Source organism: Acartia tonsa, chromosome 1 (assembly GCF_053477335.1).
Source record: "Acartia tonsa isolate MP-2025a chromosome 1, ASM5347733v1, whole genome shotgun sequence".
NCBI classification, from domain to species: Eukaryota; Metazoa; Arthropoda; class Copepoda; order Calanoida; family Acartiidae; genus Acartia; species Acartia tonsa.
This window is the reverse complement of record NC_137260.1, coordinates 25,329,066-25,349,371: the sequence shown is the minus strand read 5'-3', so window position 1 is coordinate 25,349,371 and position 20,306 is coordinate 25,329,066. Positions and strand designations below refer to the sequence as shown.

Below are 20,306 nucleotides of genomic sequence, written 5' to 3'. Positions count from 1 at the left end.
CTACCGTTTGATTTTTGAGCTGCACATTTATGGATATTACTAGCCTTGTTATTGCTGTGCTTCCAATGGAAATTATTGTCCCTGTTTGAAATTCTAAGGAATAAAAAAATACAAAGGAATAAATTGAGAGGAAAATACGAGATGAGGATAAGCGAAGCTTTATTTAATTCAGAAGTGTCTCCATCCGTCCGTCTGTACGGTAAGAATAGCCCTGGTCGCATAATTAAGCATATCAGATTTTAATCGTGAAGATTTCTGTAAAAATAAGGTAAAATATATAAGCGTAGCAAATTATAATCATTTACAAATGTTAGTACAACAATTGAAAACATCTTGAATAATGAAATTTTTTAAAAATGATAATATAATATTATATTATATACAGGGCGTTTTAAAAAAAACTGCGTTTTCCGGTTTAGGGAAACAACCAGTAGGAGTATGAAAAAAATGATTATAGGTCCATATTCTATGTATAAATGTACACCAGATTTTCTAAGGTATTTTTTAATATCTCTAAAAATACGGCTTTTCTGATAGGTACATGTAGGAGAAAAATGCTTGATGTTAAATTTGATATATCAATTTGATTGAAATAACTTGTAAATTTTTAAGAAAAAAGTTTTAAAATCCCATTAATAATATGGTAAATGGTTAAATGAAAGTGCATGTTTAATTTTTTGTCATTATTTCCCTTTTTTTTTCTCTGAAAAATGCTTTTTAGATCCTTACAAATTGCAATATTTCTCGTTTCTCTTGGTTGAACAAATTTAGGTGACTAACTCTTTATAGTATTTTAGATTATAACATAAAAATTAAAATACTTTTTATCCCAAGAAGTTATCTTTAAAAACAAAAAAGTTACAGCAGTTTGTTTTATTTACTTAAAAGTGCAACCTACAAATTAATAGCTCAAATGTTGATGTATGCACTTGAGATTTATGGTTTGACCGTAAATATAAAACATTTGATCCGTATTTGAAGGGGGGAGAATAAGAATATATAATTATTTTTTTCATACTCCTACTGGTTGTTTCCCAAAACCGGAAAACGCAGTTTTTTTTAAACGCCCTGTATATAATATTGATAAATATTTTATCTAGCGTTTTATTAACAATTGTTAAACAGTTAGGGAGTTGAATCCATTTTTATAGAAGCAGAAATATAATCTATGATTATGGTTTGGACCCTCTAAAACTGTAATCTACCTTTCCACTTTACCCTCTCTTGGTGAAGATATCTTCAACGCCGATACGATTTTTGAAATGTAAGATTCCACTTTCCCCTCTCTTGGTGAAGATATCTTCAACGCCGATACGATTTTTGAAATTTAAGATTCCACTTTTGCCTCTCTTGGTGAAGATATCTTCAACAAGAGAGACAAAAGTGGAATCTTATATTTCAAAAATCGTATCGGCGTTGAAGATATCTTCACCAAGAGAGGGGAAAGTGGAAGGGTAGATTACAGTTTTAGAGGGTCCAAACCATAATCATAGATTATATTTCTGCTTCTATAAAAATGGATTCAACTCCCTAACTGTTAAATTGTTTTCCTTTTTTGATTTGTTGAATATTACCTTTTAGGATGTTTGTCATCCTTGATTTTTTGTGAAGGGGTTTTCTTTGGGTAAAAAATTAGAATCCATCAATACATAAATACATATGTTTGCAAAGATTAGGGATTGTGTCGGCCTCCTTTACAAAATCACAGACCGAAATATTGTACAACTATTCAAATAAAATGGCAAAGACATATTTTTTATGGGGATAAGGATAGTTAAGTGTAAAACAAATTATTTTTTTTAAAAGTTAGTAAGATATAAGTAGAATCGAAAATAGACTGCAGCGTAATGCCAAGAGTATGATGGGTTCGAATCTTCGCCAAATATCAATATTAAAACTTTAAAAAAAACAATTAATTTTGTGTTGAAAAGTAGAAATGCTTTGGCACAAAAGCGGATATAAATCAATACTGATTAGCTTAATAATTAACATCTAAAGTTATAAGAAACTGAGTTTGCTAAATTAATATTTTTACTTTACAATTTCAAAATCCAATCTTAAAACTTATGGGGAGTTACCGATTCTATTATCCTTGTTTTTTTGCCCCCTCAAAAAATTGAGGGGGAGGGGCATGGAAGGAAAGATTTCTTCATTTTACTTTTATTTTTATTTAAGGGGATGAAAGGGGGAGGGGAGAGTTAAATGATGGGTGAGAGGGAGCAGCTTATCTCCTCGTGGGAAAGAAGATGATATAGAAAGAGAAGGAAAACATCCCAAGAAATAACAAGAAAGACAGTATCCATAAAATATCGCAAAGCAAAGCATGTTTAAAACAAGTTTTTATTGTGTTATTATCCTTGATAAATTTAGATAAACCTAATTCACTCTCCCTAACCTTAAATGTCCCTGAAGTCCTCTAGGGGCGTAGCCGCTAGTTTTTTTTTATGGGTGGAATAAATTTTTGTTAAAAGAAACAAATTTTGTTTTTGGAAGCATCCGCAATAATTAAAATAAAAAACAAAAGTTAATTAATAAAATTAGGGGGGGGGGGACAATATATTAAACTTTTTTAGAAAATCGGATGGGTAAAATTCTAGAATTGCTGCGCCTTCACAAAAAAAATTTGAATAATAATGAGCTAAAGGGAGGCTTAAAATTTGGGGGAAGATGAAAGAAAAAAATAAGGGAAAATGAAAAGAATGGGGGGGGGGGGTCAGATGAATTCAAAAATACCGCGAGGTTAAGGGTCAGATGACGAGAAGACATATAAATCTGTTTCTAGAGTTGCTGCGTTTTGTAATATCACAATAGAATTTAAACGCAGTATACCCCTAAAATGTGCTGTTGTGCAATAGCTGAGGAAAGTCTCCCTAATCTCAATTTCACATCTCCCTCTCTCCCACAAAACCCATCCTTTCCTTCTTTACTCTCATTAAACATTAATCCATAATCCCCCCCCCCCCCAAAAAAAAAATACTTTCTGGAGAATAAAGGAAAATGAAATTTGAATGAAAATTACTTTTTTTAGTTTCTCTGAAAAGCAAACCCTGTTTTGTCTAAGGGCTCGGCAGATGTAACTGCACTAATTTAAAATAATCTGCTGCCGCACTTATTGGTAACCGAATGATACTTCAGCCGCAATGGTTTTGTTTTTAGCTGTTAATGGACCTTTCGCGGCCATTTTCTCTGTAAACTCATTTATTTGTCCTATATTCCTGATTTGGTTTGTTATCGCTAATATCTCTGTAAATGTTGATCATTTATGAAGATAAGATATGATTGAAAGTTTCAAATATCTCTGGAATACGAGCATGGAGTAAAGAGAAAAGATAAGATTTGGTCTTACACTTTGTTACCATCTTTAATATGACACGGTTCTACGAAGCATCATTGGTCAGGGGACATTAGACTGTTTATTACACTAGTCCCCCATAATTTTAAAATTGCGTTCTCTTTTTTGTTGGCATAACAACTCTGGGGATTCATTAATGAGTCCAAATGTTTCAGCCACTTATTGTAATCTACAGGGTAATTTTGTAAATCATAATATGGGATGTAAATCAATTTATCGGTCTTATCCCTTTAGATCCATGATCAACTATATTTGTAACAGTCTGCTTATCAGGGATGCATCACACTTGTCTCCTCTGAAATTACGTGTGTTTATCCTTAAGGTTATTCAGTCATAATGTCATTTGAACAACATTATATTTGAGTAGTTTATATTACTACTTTCAAAATTATACAAATTTTACTCTTTGATAGTTTGTTTATGGAATAGAGAAAAATCTGTTAAATTATCTGGATTATGTCATAAAAGAGTTTATTTAATAATTATCATTAGAAATATTTCTAAAGAGTTTATCTAATACAGTTGAGAGGGTGAAATACAGAATTAATAGAAAATTCCATTAAAATCTATATAGATAATTCAAGTACATAAAGTGATCACCACAGTTATTTAAACATGTTATTTTTATTTGATACACGGTAGTTTATTGTTTAATTTTAAGAAATCATTAGTTGGTTTATAAAATATGGCCATGTTTAAATGAGTTATTTTTATACACTAACTATGAAGTAAAGATTAATTAAAAGAATGAAGGGGTGATTTTTGCATAATGAGAAATTTTTTTTTTTTGTGCTTTTAACATATGACTTATTTTAACACAAAAAAAACAATTAATCTTTATTATTCTAATACAGAATAAATATTTTCATCGTCCCAACTAAAAAGAATTTGTGAAGAGTGTATTTAATACTTAACATTAAAATTCTCATCAATATAGTAATTCTTCACATAACTCTAAGCTTTTAGAACAATTTTTATGGATAGTAGCTCCTCAATAATCAATTCTTATCTTCTGAATATTTTTCTACAGTTTAATGTTTAAGAAGTTTGTGAACACAAGGATGACAACATCCATAATTAGCGAAGCAATAAGAAAATCATGGTTAAACAAACGGACAAACTCAGATTGAAGAGCAGATTTTTAGTGTGATATCATGACATACAAACTGACGGACCAAAATATATTCTGGATGCTCATTGATGATAAGAATCTAAACAAAAAATCTAAGCCGTTTATCTCGAACAGCAGCCAAGTAAGTCACGTTTACTCACAGCCTTTTCGAAGTATTGATTAGCTCTGCTACTAAAGACAATAAGCATCAAGTAAATCGCAGACCATTTGAAATAACTTTAATCTGCACTAGATAAATAGTCTGCTGCCGATGCGCATTTCTAGATTTGCAACAGAGTTTCCATACAAGGCTCCGCTTCCAGAAAAAGAATTATCCTTGTATTACAAAAATTTCATCTTGTAATCTTTTGTTTAAATAAATTGTGTATCACATAAGCCATATTTGTTGGGTATGTTTTTCTTTAAAATATAAAGGATTAATTTAATGTAAAGTAATCAATTTTAAAATACAACAAACAAGACGAGAGAAAAACAGAATTCGTGGGAATACAAACAAAATTTGGAACTGGAAATATATTTGCCAGCTATCCCCCTCCCCCTCTCCATTGAAAATCATATAAAGGTCTTTTTTCTTGATTTTTTTTATCTTTAATTCAAATTAAATCTGTTTACTTAATTAACAATCTATGTTGATTGATAAATTTATTATCTGAAACCTTCCCTTGATTCTTGGTCGGGCAGTTTACTAGATCATAGCTGACAAAGTAACAAACAAACATCCTATTCCTATTACTTTAGTAAATTTTTTGAAAAAAACGTTGTTTTCATAATTTTGAAAAGGTGAATGTCCTGTAATAAAAGCAGAAACATAAGAATGCATTTATTTCTCTTTATTAACATTTTAATTAATTTGAAAAGCATGCATTGTCAAAACAGACAGAGATATTTATACAAAGAAAAAAAAGAATAGGTAGAGTAGCAAATACGTAGCCTAATCTTAACAAGGATGAAACAACATCCATAAAGCGAATCTTAAAAACTTACATAGTCAAAATAGCATTACAAGCTTTGAGTGTCATCTCTTAAAAAATTTTATAGAATTCTAAACATAAAATGTGTTTAAAAATGAATTGCTTTTAACATTGTGCCTCATCGTGCTTGGAATCCTTATCAAAATTTCTGACGCTCTTGGCTGACATTCAAAGACCTGATTGAAAGTCGACACAGGATTCACGGGGTTAAGACATATGTACAGTTACTTAACACCTTTTCCCTCTATTGTTTTACTTTAATATACATTTAAAATAAATATTTGTCAATGGTGCAATTTGAATTACTGCAAAATTATGATAATATGTCAGCTCTAACCAATTCTTGTAGTCGATATATACCAATAAAATTGCATGTTGACAGGGATATTGATTAGGGATGTAAAGGGAAAAGACAATGGCCGATAAATTAATGTTCATGACTATAATTATACACAAAATTACCCCTTATTTAGACAAAAATTAGTGGTTGAAACGTTTGGACACTTAACTTAAATGAAAAAGCCAATCAAAATTTAATAAAAGTCCCTAAAGTTGTTAAGCCAACAAATAAGAAACTTAATTTTAAAACTTTTGGGGATTAGTGTGATAAACCGTCCAATGTCCTCTCCATCCCTGGACATTGAAAGAAATGTATTAAAAAATAAATGTAATAGTATGTCCTGTCCATGTGCATCATAATCTAGAAGCACATATCATGTCCTATATTTTCATAGATTCACTATGTTCCCAGTCTTACAAGGAGTATTGTAAACCTACATTTTTAGCCTATGTACAAATTTTCAACAAGAAATTAAGTCTTAACTTAAATATCTTTTTAGTTTTTAACATCTATAATACAAAGTAGAATGATGTCTGTACGTCCGCCCGTCCGTCTGTCCGTCCGTCCGTCTGAAGCTTAAGATCTCAGTAACCACTGAACCGATTGGATTCTACTCTTCAGGGTATATACCTACTGCTCCTGTGGTGGTTTTAGGCTATTTAATTAGGGGGTGACACCCCCAACCCCCCCCAAAAAACAAAAAATCCCCCCTCTTTTTTTGCGGGAGATTTCCTTGGTCCTTTTACGAATTTCACCTTAATATTTTTTTGATCACCTCTTGGGGCAAAGCCCCTAAAGGCTAGGGGCGAAGCCGCTAGTATTTCTTAAAGAATCATTGAAATTTTCTATATCATTTAAATGCCAAGGATTATAAGGGATAAGACAATGGACATACAGATCTTTACAACTGTTAATATATTAGCTAAATAACCAACCAATCAGGATTTTTAAAAAGTACCCATACTTTTTAGGCCAACAAGACTTTGGGTACTAATTTAATTTACAACCAAATGTCCTTTTCCACTCTGTTCGTTCATACAATTGACATTTAAATCTTTCCTGACAAAAAAAAGTAAATTTTTTTTGGCTAAAAAACTAATTTTTGTGCTAAACATTTAATGTGAAGATTTTAATATAGTTGTTTCTTTATACTTCTTGTTTTCTCTGATATATCTAAATTGCTCCTGCGATATTTGTACTAGGATGTGTTTATGAAAATGATATGATCTAAATTAATTTGCCAAATATCAAAAGGATTCCACATAATTGTGTTCATAATCCATTCTAACCAGGGAAAAGTGTATTTATGGTTGAAGGACAAATTTATATTTCCAAATCCTTAACACAAAACTACAAACTTAGTTAGGTAGTCTATAACAAGCTTTCAGTTTTCGGGAGGACATATAACCATGCTATGACAAAAAGACATTGGATTAGGAGTGGGGTGAAGATTAATCTAAATTCCCTTGCCTCATCCTGATTCTATGACAAAATATTCAAGCATATTTTGTGTGTCTCTCTTGTTTGCTATGCTAGTATTTGTTTGCGTTTGTTTTTTATCGATCTTCATTAAGGTTTATGTATTCAAAAATCTCCAGTGATCTATATACAGAAGTCCTCTGACTATTGAGCATCTTCTCTATAGTTATACTTCACTTCCATCCTTGTTCTTTGTAAACTAAAGTTCCTTGCTGTAAAATTTATCCCTGTAGATAGAAGCTAAGAAGCTAAAAAGTTTCGAATTACTCAATTGTTCACTCTAGTTGTCAAACATTTTAATTTCAGTGCAATAATAAAAATGAAAGGTAATATGTCTAAATTCTGGATACCTTGTGGTCAATTGCTTTGGTTAAGAAAAAAAATTACTTATTTTTTTTATAGGTTTCAATGACAGATTAGCTTGCCTTCCAATGATTTGGAAAATTTTACTTTTATACTTGACCAATTTTAAATGGGTCAAGGGAAAAGAAGAGGTAGGTTTAACTTAAATTTTTTGAATAAAATTCAATTGTTAATTAAATTTGTATTTAATTTAGGAATGTGGAAGAGTAAAAGAAAAAGATATTGATTTTTATATTATGGGAGGAAAAAAGGCATTTATGGAAGAATTTATTTTCATGGTATGTTTCTAACAAGTGTGAGATATAACAAGGATGACAACATCCATAAGTAGCGAAGCTCAAAAATTATGAATACATATCGGGAAAAATTACTATAAAGCAGTGTCATATGATAAACATTAATCTTGAAAATATAGGAAAATCAGGAAACCTAAAAAATCACGCAACCTTAAAATTTAAAAATCATGGAATCGATCTAGCACCACAATTTATAGACAAATCTTACTGAAGCTTGATAAAGATATGTAGAATATGAGCATATTCAATCCCTGATAATTTCAGCCGTAAAACCTGAAAAGGAATCGAGAAAACCATAGAAAACCTAAAATCTAGGAATCGATCTAGCACCCCAATTAATGGAAAAATCGTAATAAAACTTAAGGAAAATATGTAGAATGTAAAGTTAAGCAATCCCTGAAAATTTCAGGCCATTATTTAAGAAAGGAGTTGAGAAAATCACGAAAACATGAAAATGTAGGAATCGATCTAGCACCTCAAATAATAGACAGATGGACAAAACAATGTATAGATTAGATGGGCATAATTTATAAGAATCTTCACTAAAAATTTCAGCTGTCTATCTTTTATAGGAGCCGAGAAAATCACGTTTCCCCCACTTTGTCTCAGACGGACAGACGGACGGACAGTTCTAATTATAGAGTAGCTTCGCTACTAATAATAGTGTGTACCAACAGATTACATTTTTTCCTGATTAATATTACAATTCTTAATGTTACTAGTTGCATCGCCCCTAGCCCCTAGAGGAGATAGTTCAGTAAATTAGAATTAAAAACCACTCTAAGACATTCATAAAGCTCTCAAGAAAATACAATTCAATCGGACCAGTAATTTCAGAGATTTTTAGCTTCAGACATGAAACCTAACAGTTTAGTGGCATACATATTTTCAAGTCTAAAATTAAAATCTTGGTTTCGCTATTATTTGTTTTATACCTCATATTATATTTATTATCTTATTGAAAAAAATGTGAGACAGATGCAGGGGTGCTATTCAGCCAATTATTTGAAATTGTTAAAATTAAATATTTTGTTGGCATAAAGATAATGTAACATTTGTTTTTTGATGTAACTGAAAGGAAGTGGGTAAGAATGGTAGAAATAAGGGAAGGGTGTTATGGGGAAATTTTCACTTGTTTGTCAGAATCACATTCCCTTCTTCCTGGAGGGAAGGGGCAAATTTTAAAAAAATATTTTTAGTATCATCATCATTACCTACTTGAAATCACTAGTACTAAAAAACTTTTTAACAGATAACTTTATGAAGGTTGAAGTGGAATTTGATAAGATAAGTGACATAGGAAGTTGTGGAGGTACCATTATCTCAAGGTAGACTATAAAGAATAACTTAAACATCTGAAATTTAAATGTACTTTTAATTTGAGATCTCATAGTTAACTCTAAATAACTAATAATCTAGTTTTCGAAATATTGTGAGTTTGGTAAAAAGCTTTTTTTTCAATTTAGAAAAATAAATTATTTAACAATTAATTTAAATACTTTTTGAAAGGAACTGGGTACTAACTGCTGCTCACTGCTTTGACCCTAGAGGTCCAGAAGACTTAAGTAGAATAAATGTAATTATCAAAAAATGGTCAGCAACTTCTCAAGAATCATTTGACAGTCTTAAACAACCCATAAGGCGATATGTTAGACATGAAGGATATAAAGTAATATATTAATTAGTACTTGCTTACATGTGGTAGACTGGAGAAACTACCCCCCCCCCCCCTTATTTTTGATTTTCTTCAAAATTAAGGGGGGGTTAAACCCTACCCCCCCCCCCTTATTTTCGCTTTTTGTTCAAAATTAGGGGGGGGGGTAAAAAACTACCCCCCCCCTTATTTTTGATTTTTGTCAAAACTAAGCGGGGGGGGGGGGTTTCGGTGCTCCGGTCTTCACATGTAAGCAAGCACCTATTAATTGTATTACCAAAATTAATGATTAATGAGAAAAATACAAGACTAATATTTTAATTATAATGTGGAGATGGGAGGAGATTTTCATCATGATATAGCTCTTCTTCAACTTAAACGAACTTTGGACCTTGACAATGAATCTCTTGGAAGAATATGTTTGCCTGCAATAGATGTGACTCTAAAGAAGGGAGATATGGTAGAAGATTTATCTTGTTTTGTAATATAATAATTATGCTAATTATTAATATTTTCCTTCTTTCACATCTATAAAATTTGTTATCATATATTATTTTTAAGTTAACTGCTATTGGTTGGGGAATGTTAAATGACAACACTGTATCAAAACAGCTAATGAAAGTTGAATTACCATGGTTACCCAATGATGAATGCAAAGCCATAATTTCAACAGTATGTAATTTTAATGAATAATACAATATATTATGTGGGAAACATAATAAGATAAAGTGGACCATGCACGAACGAGAGCAAAGGATTGCAAACTATTTAACCAGTCACTGAATGTATCATTCCCATATTTTATGATTTAACAGATATTTATTATTTCTTAACTAATTGGCTGTATTGCCAGTATCAATCGCTAAGTTCTTATTGTCCATCAGTTACAGGGTTTAACAACAATTATGTGACTGAAATAGCAGCTTATGTGTTCACTGTACATGAAAATTTTAATCTTAGATTTCAAAATCACAACTTTGCACAATGGCAGTAAATGAAAATATTTGTCGAGGTAAACATGATCATTATTAATTTCATAATAGTTATTTCTCGCATCATATTATAAACAGCTTTCTGTGGATATAAAATAAACAATTTTAAGATTATAAGACTAGTTTTTTTGCCCAAAATGCAAAGGGCACAGGCTAAAAAAACTATCTTATGATTGTACATTTATACATTCGTAGAAAACTGGATATAATATGATGCTAGACATATTTTTTTCGTATGGATGAGAACCGGTTCTTTTCCACCAGATATTAATCGGCTTCGAATGAGTACGAGAAATTATATTATTCTCTTAAGAAAACAAAGGCTCCTGAAATTTAAAGTGAAAATGATATGCACAGTCACACCTATCCTGAAATGTATCAAGAAAGCAGTAAGTGAGATCAAACTCATTTTTAAAGTAGAATGAGATTTTTTTAGATTTAGGCATTTTTATGCTGGTTGGCCTCGCTCAACTTTGTCTTAATTTATTTAGGTGTTATAGTATTTTTACTTATTTGATGTAGGTGATTCTGGAGGACCAGTTTTCATCAAAAGAAATGGAAGATATATTCAAGTAATTTACACTTTATTTGAAATTTTACAAAGTGCAATTAATGAGTGTAATTGAAATAGTGATCTTTCAAATATCTCTATAAATTACTATATTTAGTTAATTTGTCTATATTTCAAGAGTAAATTTTCAAGTTCTGATATTTAAAAAAGATACAGGGTATAAAATCAAATTATTTTGTTTTCCTGTTGTAAAAATGCAGACATTATCATTGAGAAGAAAAATATCTTTGGATAAGTAAATCTTAAGTTCATATGCGCCAATGACTAACTTTCTGATAAAACAAAATAAATCAAAAATAGGATAAACAAGTAGTTCTAATCATATATCACTTTACAGAGGATTGTTTCATTACCATGAGTAAACAAAACTTTAATTTAACTTTTGTTAGATTGGAATAACCAGTTTTAATTATGGATGTAATGAAAAGGGGGTTGATAAGCCTAGTGGTTATGTTAGAGTAGCTAGTTACATGCGTTGGATAAAGAAAATTACTAGAAGGTAAGATTTCATGTTAGATTAGGGTATATCCATAATCTTAAAACTTATTGCCTTGACAGATTCACTATAATCAGATTTTATTAACTGACTTTCCAGAAATATATTATAAGGCTTAAAAGCTTCATATTAATTGTATGATAGAAACTAATAGTTATGCCCCATTGCATCTAGAGGCTTTTCAGGTTGCCCTAACCGTCTCCGGACCAATATAAATTTTCCCAGAAAAAAATTTCCAATTGATTTGACACAGTAACAATATTTTTTGAATTCATAATAATATTCTGACTGTAATACTTAAGGATAAATTAAGTATAATGATGCATAAGTTGTGCAGAACTACCATATAAAAGTATTTGTATATTCAAGTAAATTTGACTATGGAGACATGTTGGAGAGAGATCCAGATAAAAGCCCTGCTACTAGAATAGAATTTAAAAATCTAATTATTCTTATCAGTGTTTTATGTTTTGCTTTTGTAATTAATAAATAATTGAACTTACCTATACAATATTTTTTATTAAGACAACTAATGATTTCAGAACATTAAAAAAACGATACTCTAAACAAAATATCCTGTTCAAAAAAGTAATGGTCATAAAATTTTTTCTCCTGGTGCAATATGATTCTCTCTGTTTACATCTTATGTGTGATACCAGCTTAATTTTGGCAATGACAATACTATGTTAATTTGAATGGATGCGCAACTACTTGCCATAATAATACCTAACCAACCAAAATAATCCTATAGGGATAGCATTCTGCACAGATTTTGTATCTTTAAAGGTCCTGTCTGTTTTATCTTATTCTATTATGTATTTAATTATTAAAATAATTGTTACTTTTTTGGAATACCTGAAAATTAGTGATTTGAAGATATCCTAAGATTTTAATAACTTTGTGATATTTTGCAACATAATTTGTAAGTTAGGACTATACAAAAGAAATATTTATTCTAGAATACAAAAACAAGAGTGGCTGGCCATCCATCTACCTCTTCTACAGAACAGTAACCTTGCTAATCTGTAATTAAACTGTTTATATTATGCGTAGTTTGTGCTAATATGAATTGCAAATTAGTAAATTATCTATCTATTTGTCTATTTATATCTTAATATCTATCTAACATACCTCATTTAAAAAAAATTAAATCCACAGAAACTTAAGGCCATACTTTGAATTATATGTTTGGCTTGCATAAATTTTTGCACATGTTGGCAAGAAGTTATTCTCTATGATGTATTGTATGTTTGTAAGGTATGGATGTACTGTATGTATATTCTATGTATTTTGTGAATTTTTGCAAAATATGACTTGACAAGAGTAAGGTCTAAATATTATTCTAAATTTGCATATTATTTGTTCTCGAAACATTTCTTTTAAAGACATTAAACTAATTTTCCTGTTCTAGTTTTTGCCAACAAAAGATTGCGTTAGTTTTGAACATTTAACCCCAAGGTAAAAGATATTCCTCACATGTGCACTAAAATCTCAATAGATATAAAATAAGATAATCATTAGGGATATTTAAAATTTGAACTATCTTAATTATTCCATTTAATGTTTAAGTTTAACATTTCATTAGCATATAAATAAGCAGAATAAAATAGCAATTGTCTATTTCCTGTCTTTAAAAATGCTATTCCTTTTCTGTTCAGTTCTTTTATATTTACAAGGACATTATCATATGAAGTAGGAAAGCCTTTAAAAGAAATGGTTGAAACTAGGGTTGGGCCGGATATCCGGTGTGGCCGGAAATCTGGCCGGATATCCGGCCATTTTCAATATCCGGCCGGATACCGGATATTGAAACTATCCGGCCGGATATCCGGCTATAACTTTTTTTGTATTTTACACCAAAAATCTCTGCTTTTTAAAATTTTAAATGGCTATAATTTTCTTATTATTGAAGCTAGAAGAACATTTTTTGAATATGTTTATCTTTATGTAAATTTTATATATGAAATCTCAAAAGTTTATTAATAATTTTTTTTTGCTACTTTAATATCTGGTAATTTAGCCGGTTATCCGGCCGGATATCCGGTAATTTTGCCGGATAACCGGATATTTGCCGGATATCCGGCGTTGGCCGGATATCCAGCATTTGAAATCAGCCGGATATCCGATATCCGGTATCCGGCCAAAAAAGTATCCGGCCCAACCCTAGTTGAAACATGGTACTGAGTTTTAGAAGAAAAGTATACACATAACAATGTAATTTAAATTTACTCATAAAGAAACAAAAAAGGAAAAAAGAGATAAAAGGAAATAATAAGGAAAAGTTAAGATTTGGTCATGAGTAAATGGGATTATTCAATAAATTTATAAAATTGTGTGATTATGAATACATTACATACAAACATACACAGTGAGGAAAAAGAAGCTTTATAGAACATATTATTCATTTTAAAAAGTATATACAAGTTCTTCAACGTTACAGATAGTCAGACAGAACAACTGACAATCATTAGTGACTTGAAGAGTATCCTTGCCATAGAAAACATACATAAAGTCAGATGGACCTTTGTCATTCTATTTTGGCGCGAAGTCCCCAGGGATATGTCCAGTCCAGAGTTGGTCACTCTGTAAACACTTTTATCACTCCGACACTCAAAACAAACAAAAGACAGATTGACAAACAAACTTTGAAATAACAAAGGAAAAAGTTTTATCAGGTTTTTATATGTGAGAGAAGCCTTCTAGACTTGGGATTATCTATCTAATTATTTGCTATCTTTCATACAAGGTATGTATTATAGAAAACAGGACAATTTAATTATCGATGAAAATTAGCGAAAAGTAATGCCAAAAAAACAGATTTAACTTAATGTTTTAAAGGCTAAAAGATTTAACTTGTAATAAAAAGAAGAAAAAATCTTAATGGAAGTAAGATATAGGAAAAAGAAAATGTCCATCATTGTAATTTCAAAGATTTGTACAAATACAAAACCAACAAGGATGAACTGCACAAATAAAGTAATTAAGCAATGTTGATAATTGGTAACAGAATAAAAAATGTTATTTCTTAGTCAGTTGAAAATACTGTACATATAATGGAAGTAAGTATTGTCGATCATAAAGATAGGCTAAAATAAAAGCTTATAGGTGACTTGTACATTTGAGACTTTGTGAAACAAAACATCCCAATTTCATGCCATGACATTCAAAAGTCATTCTACCATTCCTTGGCTCAGCTGGGGCCAGGCAAGACAGAGGATTGTAATAGATGTCTTCAAACAGTGGGGATATTAAATGGTTTTGAATAGAATGAAGTGGCTAGTATACTATTTCTATAGATATATGTCAAGTCTTATAGAAAGAAAGTTATTAGTTATGAATGATTCGTTTTTTTGGTTTATAAAAGCAAAAAGAAGAAAACTTATTTATGACACTTTAACATACCTTTTAACGAAATAAAATAACATAATTATTAAAACAAAACACTTATTTTAAAACTTTTTATATAAATGAATTAAATATCGCTCAATTAATATTAAACCATTTCCACATCTTAACTGTTAAATGAATAACTTTTCTATAAAAAGGGAAGTTTGAATTTGAATTTAATTTACGTGAATAAATTAATGGCTGGTGGTGGGGTAAAGAAGAGTGCTCAAAATTCTGGTAAAATTATTTTGGTTTACGATTGATTGCACGACCTAATTTTACTATTAACGTCGCGCACCTGACATAGCAGAATTAGGAGCTATTTTTAACATCTCTAGTTATGACTCGATGTTAGGCCGAGATTCATACCTATCAATTTCCCGACGACGAGCGGATAAGCTACATGTTGAGCCACGGTCACGGCTTAAAGATTTTTATTTCTGTTTCCAACTTATCACTTCCGTATCATGATAAAAATTAAAGCAGAGAGGAAAGGACAGCTTAAGTTGTTGTTTGAATCATGTAAGCATTTATCAGTTTTTTCTAAAAAGTATATTTTCTTTCAAAACATTTCATAATCTGTCACATTAATTTTTTCCTTGTTGTATGTTGGTAGCGCAGCTATAATATAAATGTGGTAATCTCGAGTATAATTCTTTGCAAACTAACTTTTTATACATAGAAATCCTGCTCAAATCTTATAAGGAAAAAACTGTTTCGCTACCTATGGTCATGGTACATAATTGAGAGTTTTGCTTTTATATTACATAATGAATGGATTAATGAAAGTGAATGAGATGAAAGAAAGTATTATCCTCCTTGTGTCTTCATTATAAATATATCACATGGCTTCCGATTATTACAATATCTGTAACTAGCTGCTATGTTCCTATAGGCCTCTAGGGAGACTTAAGTTTTTAAAAGGAGAAAATGTGAAGGTTTTTTATCGAGGCGATTTCTCATGGGATAGTTGTGGTTCCCTCCTCCAAATATACCATGTCGGGCACTTCAGACATTTTTATGTTCGAAAACCTTACATGAATATTTGCAAAAAAAAACAAAGCAAAAAGTAAATATGCGGTTCTGATGGTTTGACAATGTTATACCTGTGCAGATGTGAATTCACAGTTATAAAAGGTATAATAAGAAACAGTCATAGAGGCAAAATAGTATATAGAAACAAGGACAATTACGTTCATCAATGCGCAGCAAAAGAAGATAAGAATTAAACAAGACAAGCCTGACGACAAAAGCCAAAAAAATAAAATAGAAAATCATTAAGAAATCCTATATATAAAAGTAAAAGGATGTCTTGTCTGACTGTTTGTGTGTAGCAAGGGATCTTGTTAACTGCTGAACCAATTTGATTCTCCTTTAAAGTGAAGCTTCATGTGGGTAAATGGAAAGTTTTTAACTATTTCTGGGAAGGGTACCTCCAACCCCACGAGCCCTTTTTTCCTGGGGGCCTGAAGTGCTACTAGAGGCGTAGCCGCTGTTTAAAGATAAAAAAAATAGGCCAACAAGTATAACGTGATCTAATTGACAGACAAACATTAAAGTCTTAAAGAGTAGCTTCACCACATAAAAGCCTATTGCAACTTTTTACATAAACTACAAGAATAAATTTCCAATAATAAATGCAATATATGGGAAATGCTTTTTATCTAATCTCCAATAATTTATTTTACTTTATGCATTTAAGTAAAATATATAAAGAAAACACATTTTAGCATGTTTTTTAACTTTTAAAATTACAAAAAGTTTTTATTCTTCACGTTTAAGTATAAAAAGAACAGAAATAAGTTTAATACTGGATCATCTTTTGAAAAGGGTATCTTTACCCCCCAAAATTTCCTAAATAGCCCCCATGAAAATCACATAACCTCACTTACGTTACGGACTGACGGACGGAGGAAAGACGGACAAAGTAAATCGTAGAATAGATTAGCTACTAAAAACATTAAAACTATAAGTGTAGACCTAAAAATAATGAATAATAGTTAAAAATTCACTATTCTTCTGAACATCCTACAAAATAAAGTCATAAAAATAATCTGAATTATTGGAAAATATTTTTGGAAAAAGAAACACGCAGGGTGGGAGGGGAAATTGGGCTGTTTATTACACTAGTTCCCAAAGTTTTATTATGATATTTTCTTATTCGTTGGCTTAACAACTTTGAGGACTTTTATTGAACTTTTATTGGTTGGTTTATTAAGTTGATTATCCAAATGTTTCAACCACTAATTAAAATCTACAAAATAGGTAATTAGAGTATCATCATTGGGGATTTACATAAATTTATCGGCCATTGTCTTATCCCTCTACATCCCTGTTAATACGTAGGTGTATAAAGTGAATAGAGAAGTGTATGAATCTTATAAAACCTCTGGAATCAAAGATTTTTCCATTTCCTGGTTTTTGTAAGATATGTCTATAAATCTGTATTCTATATTTACTTTTATATCTATTCATTTACCCTCAATAGGAGGAATATTAAACATATTAGTTTTTTTATACATATCCAAAAATTAAAGTGTGTTTTAATTCTTAAAGTTCCTGCTAAAAAAAAGTTATATGGTGTAAGCAGCTTGCCCTGCAGCCGCAAAATCCCTTTTTTGCAGAACATTGCCGCATTCACCGCCGCCTTAGTCTCAACTTTACTGTACTAATTTCAACAATTTTCCTAAATCTGCAAAATATGCGGCTGTATATCCCTGTTATTTACTAAGTATATTACTAAGTATATTTGCGATAACTTTTATTTAATAGATTCTTCCAATTTTTAACATTTACAAAACAGCCTACTGTATTGCTTCAAGATCTATGTCAGATCTATGTAGGAAATAAATGTCTATAATTTAGCTCAAGTTTTCCAAGGAATAAATGTTGAAAACTCATAGTGCTCCAATAATCCATAATAAACTCATTGGCCAAAACAATGAGACCCATTATTTTACTTTATTAAAAATAAATTCATTATTTTCGTTTCATGTTGCTATTTACATTATATTGAAGTGTTAATTTCTAATCATAAAAAAGAAAATTTAAATTTTTAATATAGTAAATTTAAGAAAACTCTGTTTTAAAAGAATTCGATTGTGGCGACACTTCCTTTTGTTTGTTCAAATATTACAACTAAAATTTTAATCATATTAACCCTTTGGTGATGGTAATGTGAAAAAAAATATAATTGAAAAAATCTTTATAAAATCATTTAAATTAATAAATATTTACTTCTTTCTTTTAGATAGTAATGGCGGGGGAGGAAAATTGATTTATTGAGAAATAGATAAATATATATGTACTCATAGAAAACTAGCCAATAGTGAGATAGTTATATCCAGCCAACTCTAGTACTGAATAACCCTGGGATCTAAAGGGATAAGACAATGGCCGAGAAATTGATGTACATCCCTAATGAAAACGTGGTTGAAACTTTGAACACTTAACTTCATAAACCAACCAACCAATTCGGTAACATTTTCCAAAATTGTTAGGCCAACGAATAAGAAAACGTTATTGAAAAACTTTGAGGACCAGTATAATAAAGAGCCCAGTGTCGATTTCTGAAGTAAAATCTTATAGCTAAATAGATATGCTTAATTTATCAATTTTTTTTCTTTTCTTATCTGATGCAAAATTCTAAATAAAACTTCTATTAAAATGACACATAATTTCTATTACATAAATATTCCTAGTTTAAATATGCATAAATTTTGGTTCAACCATTTTATGCTTAAAAATTCACACATTTTTACAATTTCAAAGGAAAAATGATTCAATTCTGAAAGAAATACAGACAGACAGCTAGAGACAGACAGCTAGAGACAGACAGCTGGGGGCGTAAAAACATCAAACAGAAAAAAAGCCAGAAAGATATCAAATATATTTTTAGAATATTTTGAATGAAATATTGTTTTGTTTTGTTGGTCGGAGAGTAAATCTTTTTGTTTCATGTTGCATAAAATAAAATATATATATTTATATACTGTTCTTTAGTGTATATAAGACAGTAGATCTTTTATATATGATATCTATTTTTGGATGCCTCTCTTTCTCTTTCAGTCTACATTAGAAATTTTCCTTTTATAAGTTTGCAAAAGTAAACTTTTGTGTAGTATTTTATAAAATAATCATCCCACCTTTCTAAACAAACAGAATAAATGGTTCTTATGGTATATAATGTCACTAGCAGCTCCGCCCCTGGCACCGAGGGGCTCTATGTTCGAAGGTATATGAGAGGGCAGGAAAATAGCCTAAAACCATATTAAGACTTTCTATAAAAAATAAGATAACCTAAAACTTAGGGACGTCCAAGGGGGGGGGGGGTAAAAGTTGAACCCCCCCCCCCCTTGTATGCACCCCCGAATTTTTTATTTTTACTTTTTAACCCCCCTTCCCCCCATAAAAAAACTTGGACGTCCTTGCCTCTATGATATAAAGATTACCCCCCCCCCCCTAAAATGAACTGTAATTTTTAATTTTTTACCCCTCCCCTCCCAAATAAAAAAGCTTGGACGTCCTTGCTAAAACTAGTAAATTCAAAAGTATAGACGTGTAACACTCCCTAAATTTTTAAGATTTGGAATATACATATTAATTTCGCGCGCTTTTCATATCTTGTTCATTAATGTATATACTATATTTGCATTTTTTTAAAGATAACAAAATCATCTGCAATATTGTATTTTTTAATTTTGTCATTTTCAAGGTTTATCAATGAAATATGATATAGGGATTCTAAGGGATAGGACAATGGCCGATAAATTCATGTAGATCCCCAATGATTATACACAAAATTACCCCTTATGTAGATTACATAAGGAATCAACCAATCAAAATTCAATGAAAGTCCTCAAAGTTGTGAAACCAAACGAATAAGAAAACGTTAATATAAATCTTTGAGGACTAGTGTTAATAAACAGTCCAATGTCCCCTCCCTATCTGAATATGATATCAAAAGTTGACTTTAAAACAGCCAGACGACCCATTTTCTTGAAAGGATGTTTTCCTTTTTTTTACGAAAAATTTGGTAAATGTCAAATTGTCTGTATTACATTAAAAATTTAATGAGTAGGATAAAATTTCAAACTAAAAAAATTAATCAAATAAATCTCCCACAAAATTACAAAACAGCTATAGGTGTCTTTTTATGAAAAAAAAAGATATTGTTTTCATAAATTTAGTCATAGGTATTTTGGCATGTAACTTTACTTAGATATTAAGATTCTTACAAATGGTATATCGCGTTAATTTTTTCGCTAGAAAAG

The 20,306-nt window shown here is 30.4% G+C and overlaps 1 protein-coding gene across 3 annotated transcripts; it reads left to right on the top strand.

Moving 5' to 3' along the window:
• Positions 1-7,580: 7,580 nt before the first annotated feature.
• Positions 7,581-12,148, top strand: LOC145315944 (venom peptide isomerase heavy chain-like). 3 transcript variants are annotated; one of them, XM_080156118.1, is made up of 10 exons: positions 7,581-7,768; positions 7,832-7,915; positions 9,200-9,261; positions 9,443-9,602; positions 9,922-10,047; positions 10,149-10,259; positions 10,548-10,599; positions 11,102-11,151; positions 11,540-11,649; positions 12,016-12,148. In XM_080156118.1, the coding sequence occupies exons 1-10, from the start codon at positions 7,706-7,708 to the stop codon at positions 12,137-12,139; spliced, it is 942 nt and encodes a 313-aa protein (XP_080012244.1). In that variant the 5' UTR covers positions 7,581-7,705; the 3' UTR covers positions 12,140-12,148. The 3 variants fall into 3 exon arrangements, with proteins under 3 accessions (XP_080012244.1, XP_080012255.1, XP_080012266.1); XM_080156129.1 differs by having other exon boundaries at positions 7,676-7,768; positions 9,443-9,509; XM_080156140.1 differs by lacking the exons at positions 9,200-9,261; positions 9,443-9,602 and having other exon boundaries at positions 7,676-7,768.
• Positions 12,149-20,306: the final 8,158 nt, after the last annotated feature.

Bases quoted from the DNA above. Each gene is read 5' to 3' on its own strand.
- LOC145315944 (XM_080156118.1), top strand. From the start codon at position 7,706: ATGATTTGGAAAATTTTACTTTTATACTTGACCAATTTTAAATGGGTC. The intron at 7,916-9,199 runs GTATGTTTCTAA...AACTTTATGAAG, and splicing joins TGGAAGAATTTATTTTCATG to GTTGAAGTGGAATTTGATAA. The intron at 11,650-12,015 runs GTAAGATTTCAT...TGTATATTCAAG, and splicing joins ATAAAGAAAATTACTAGAAG to TAAATTTGACTATGGAGACA.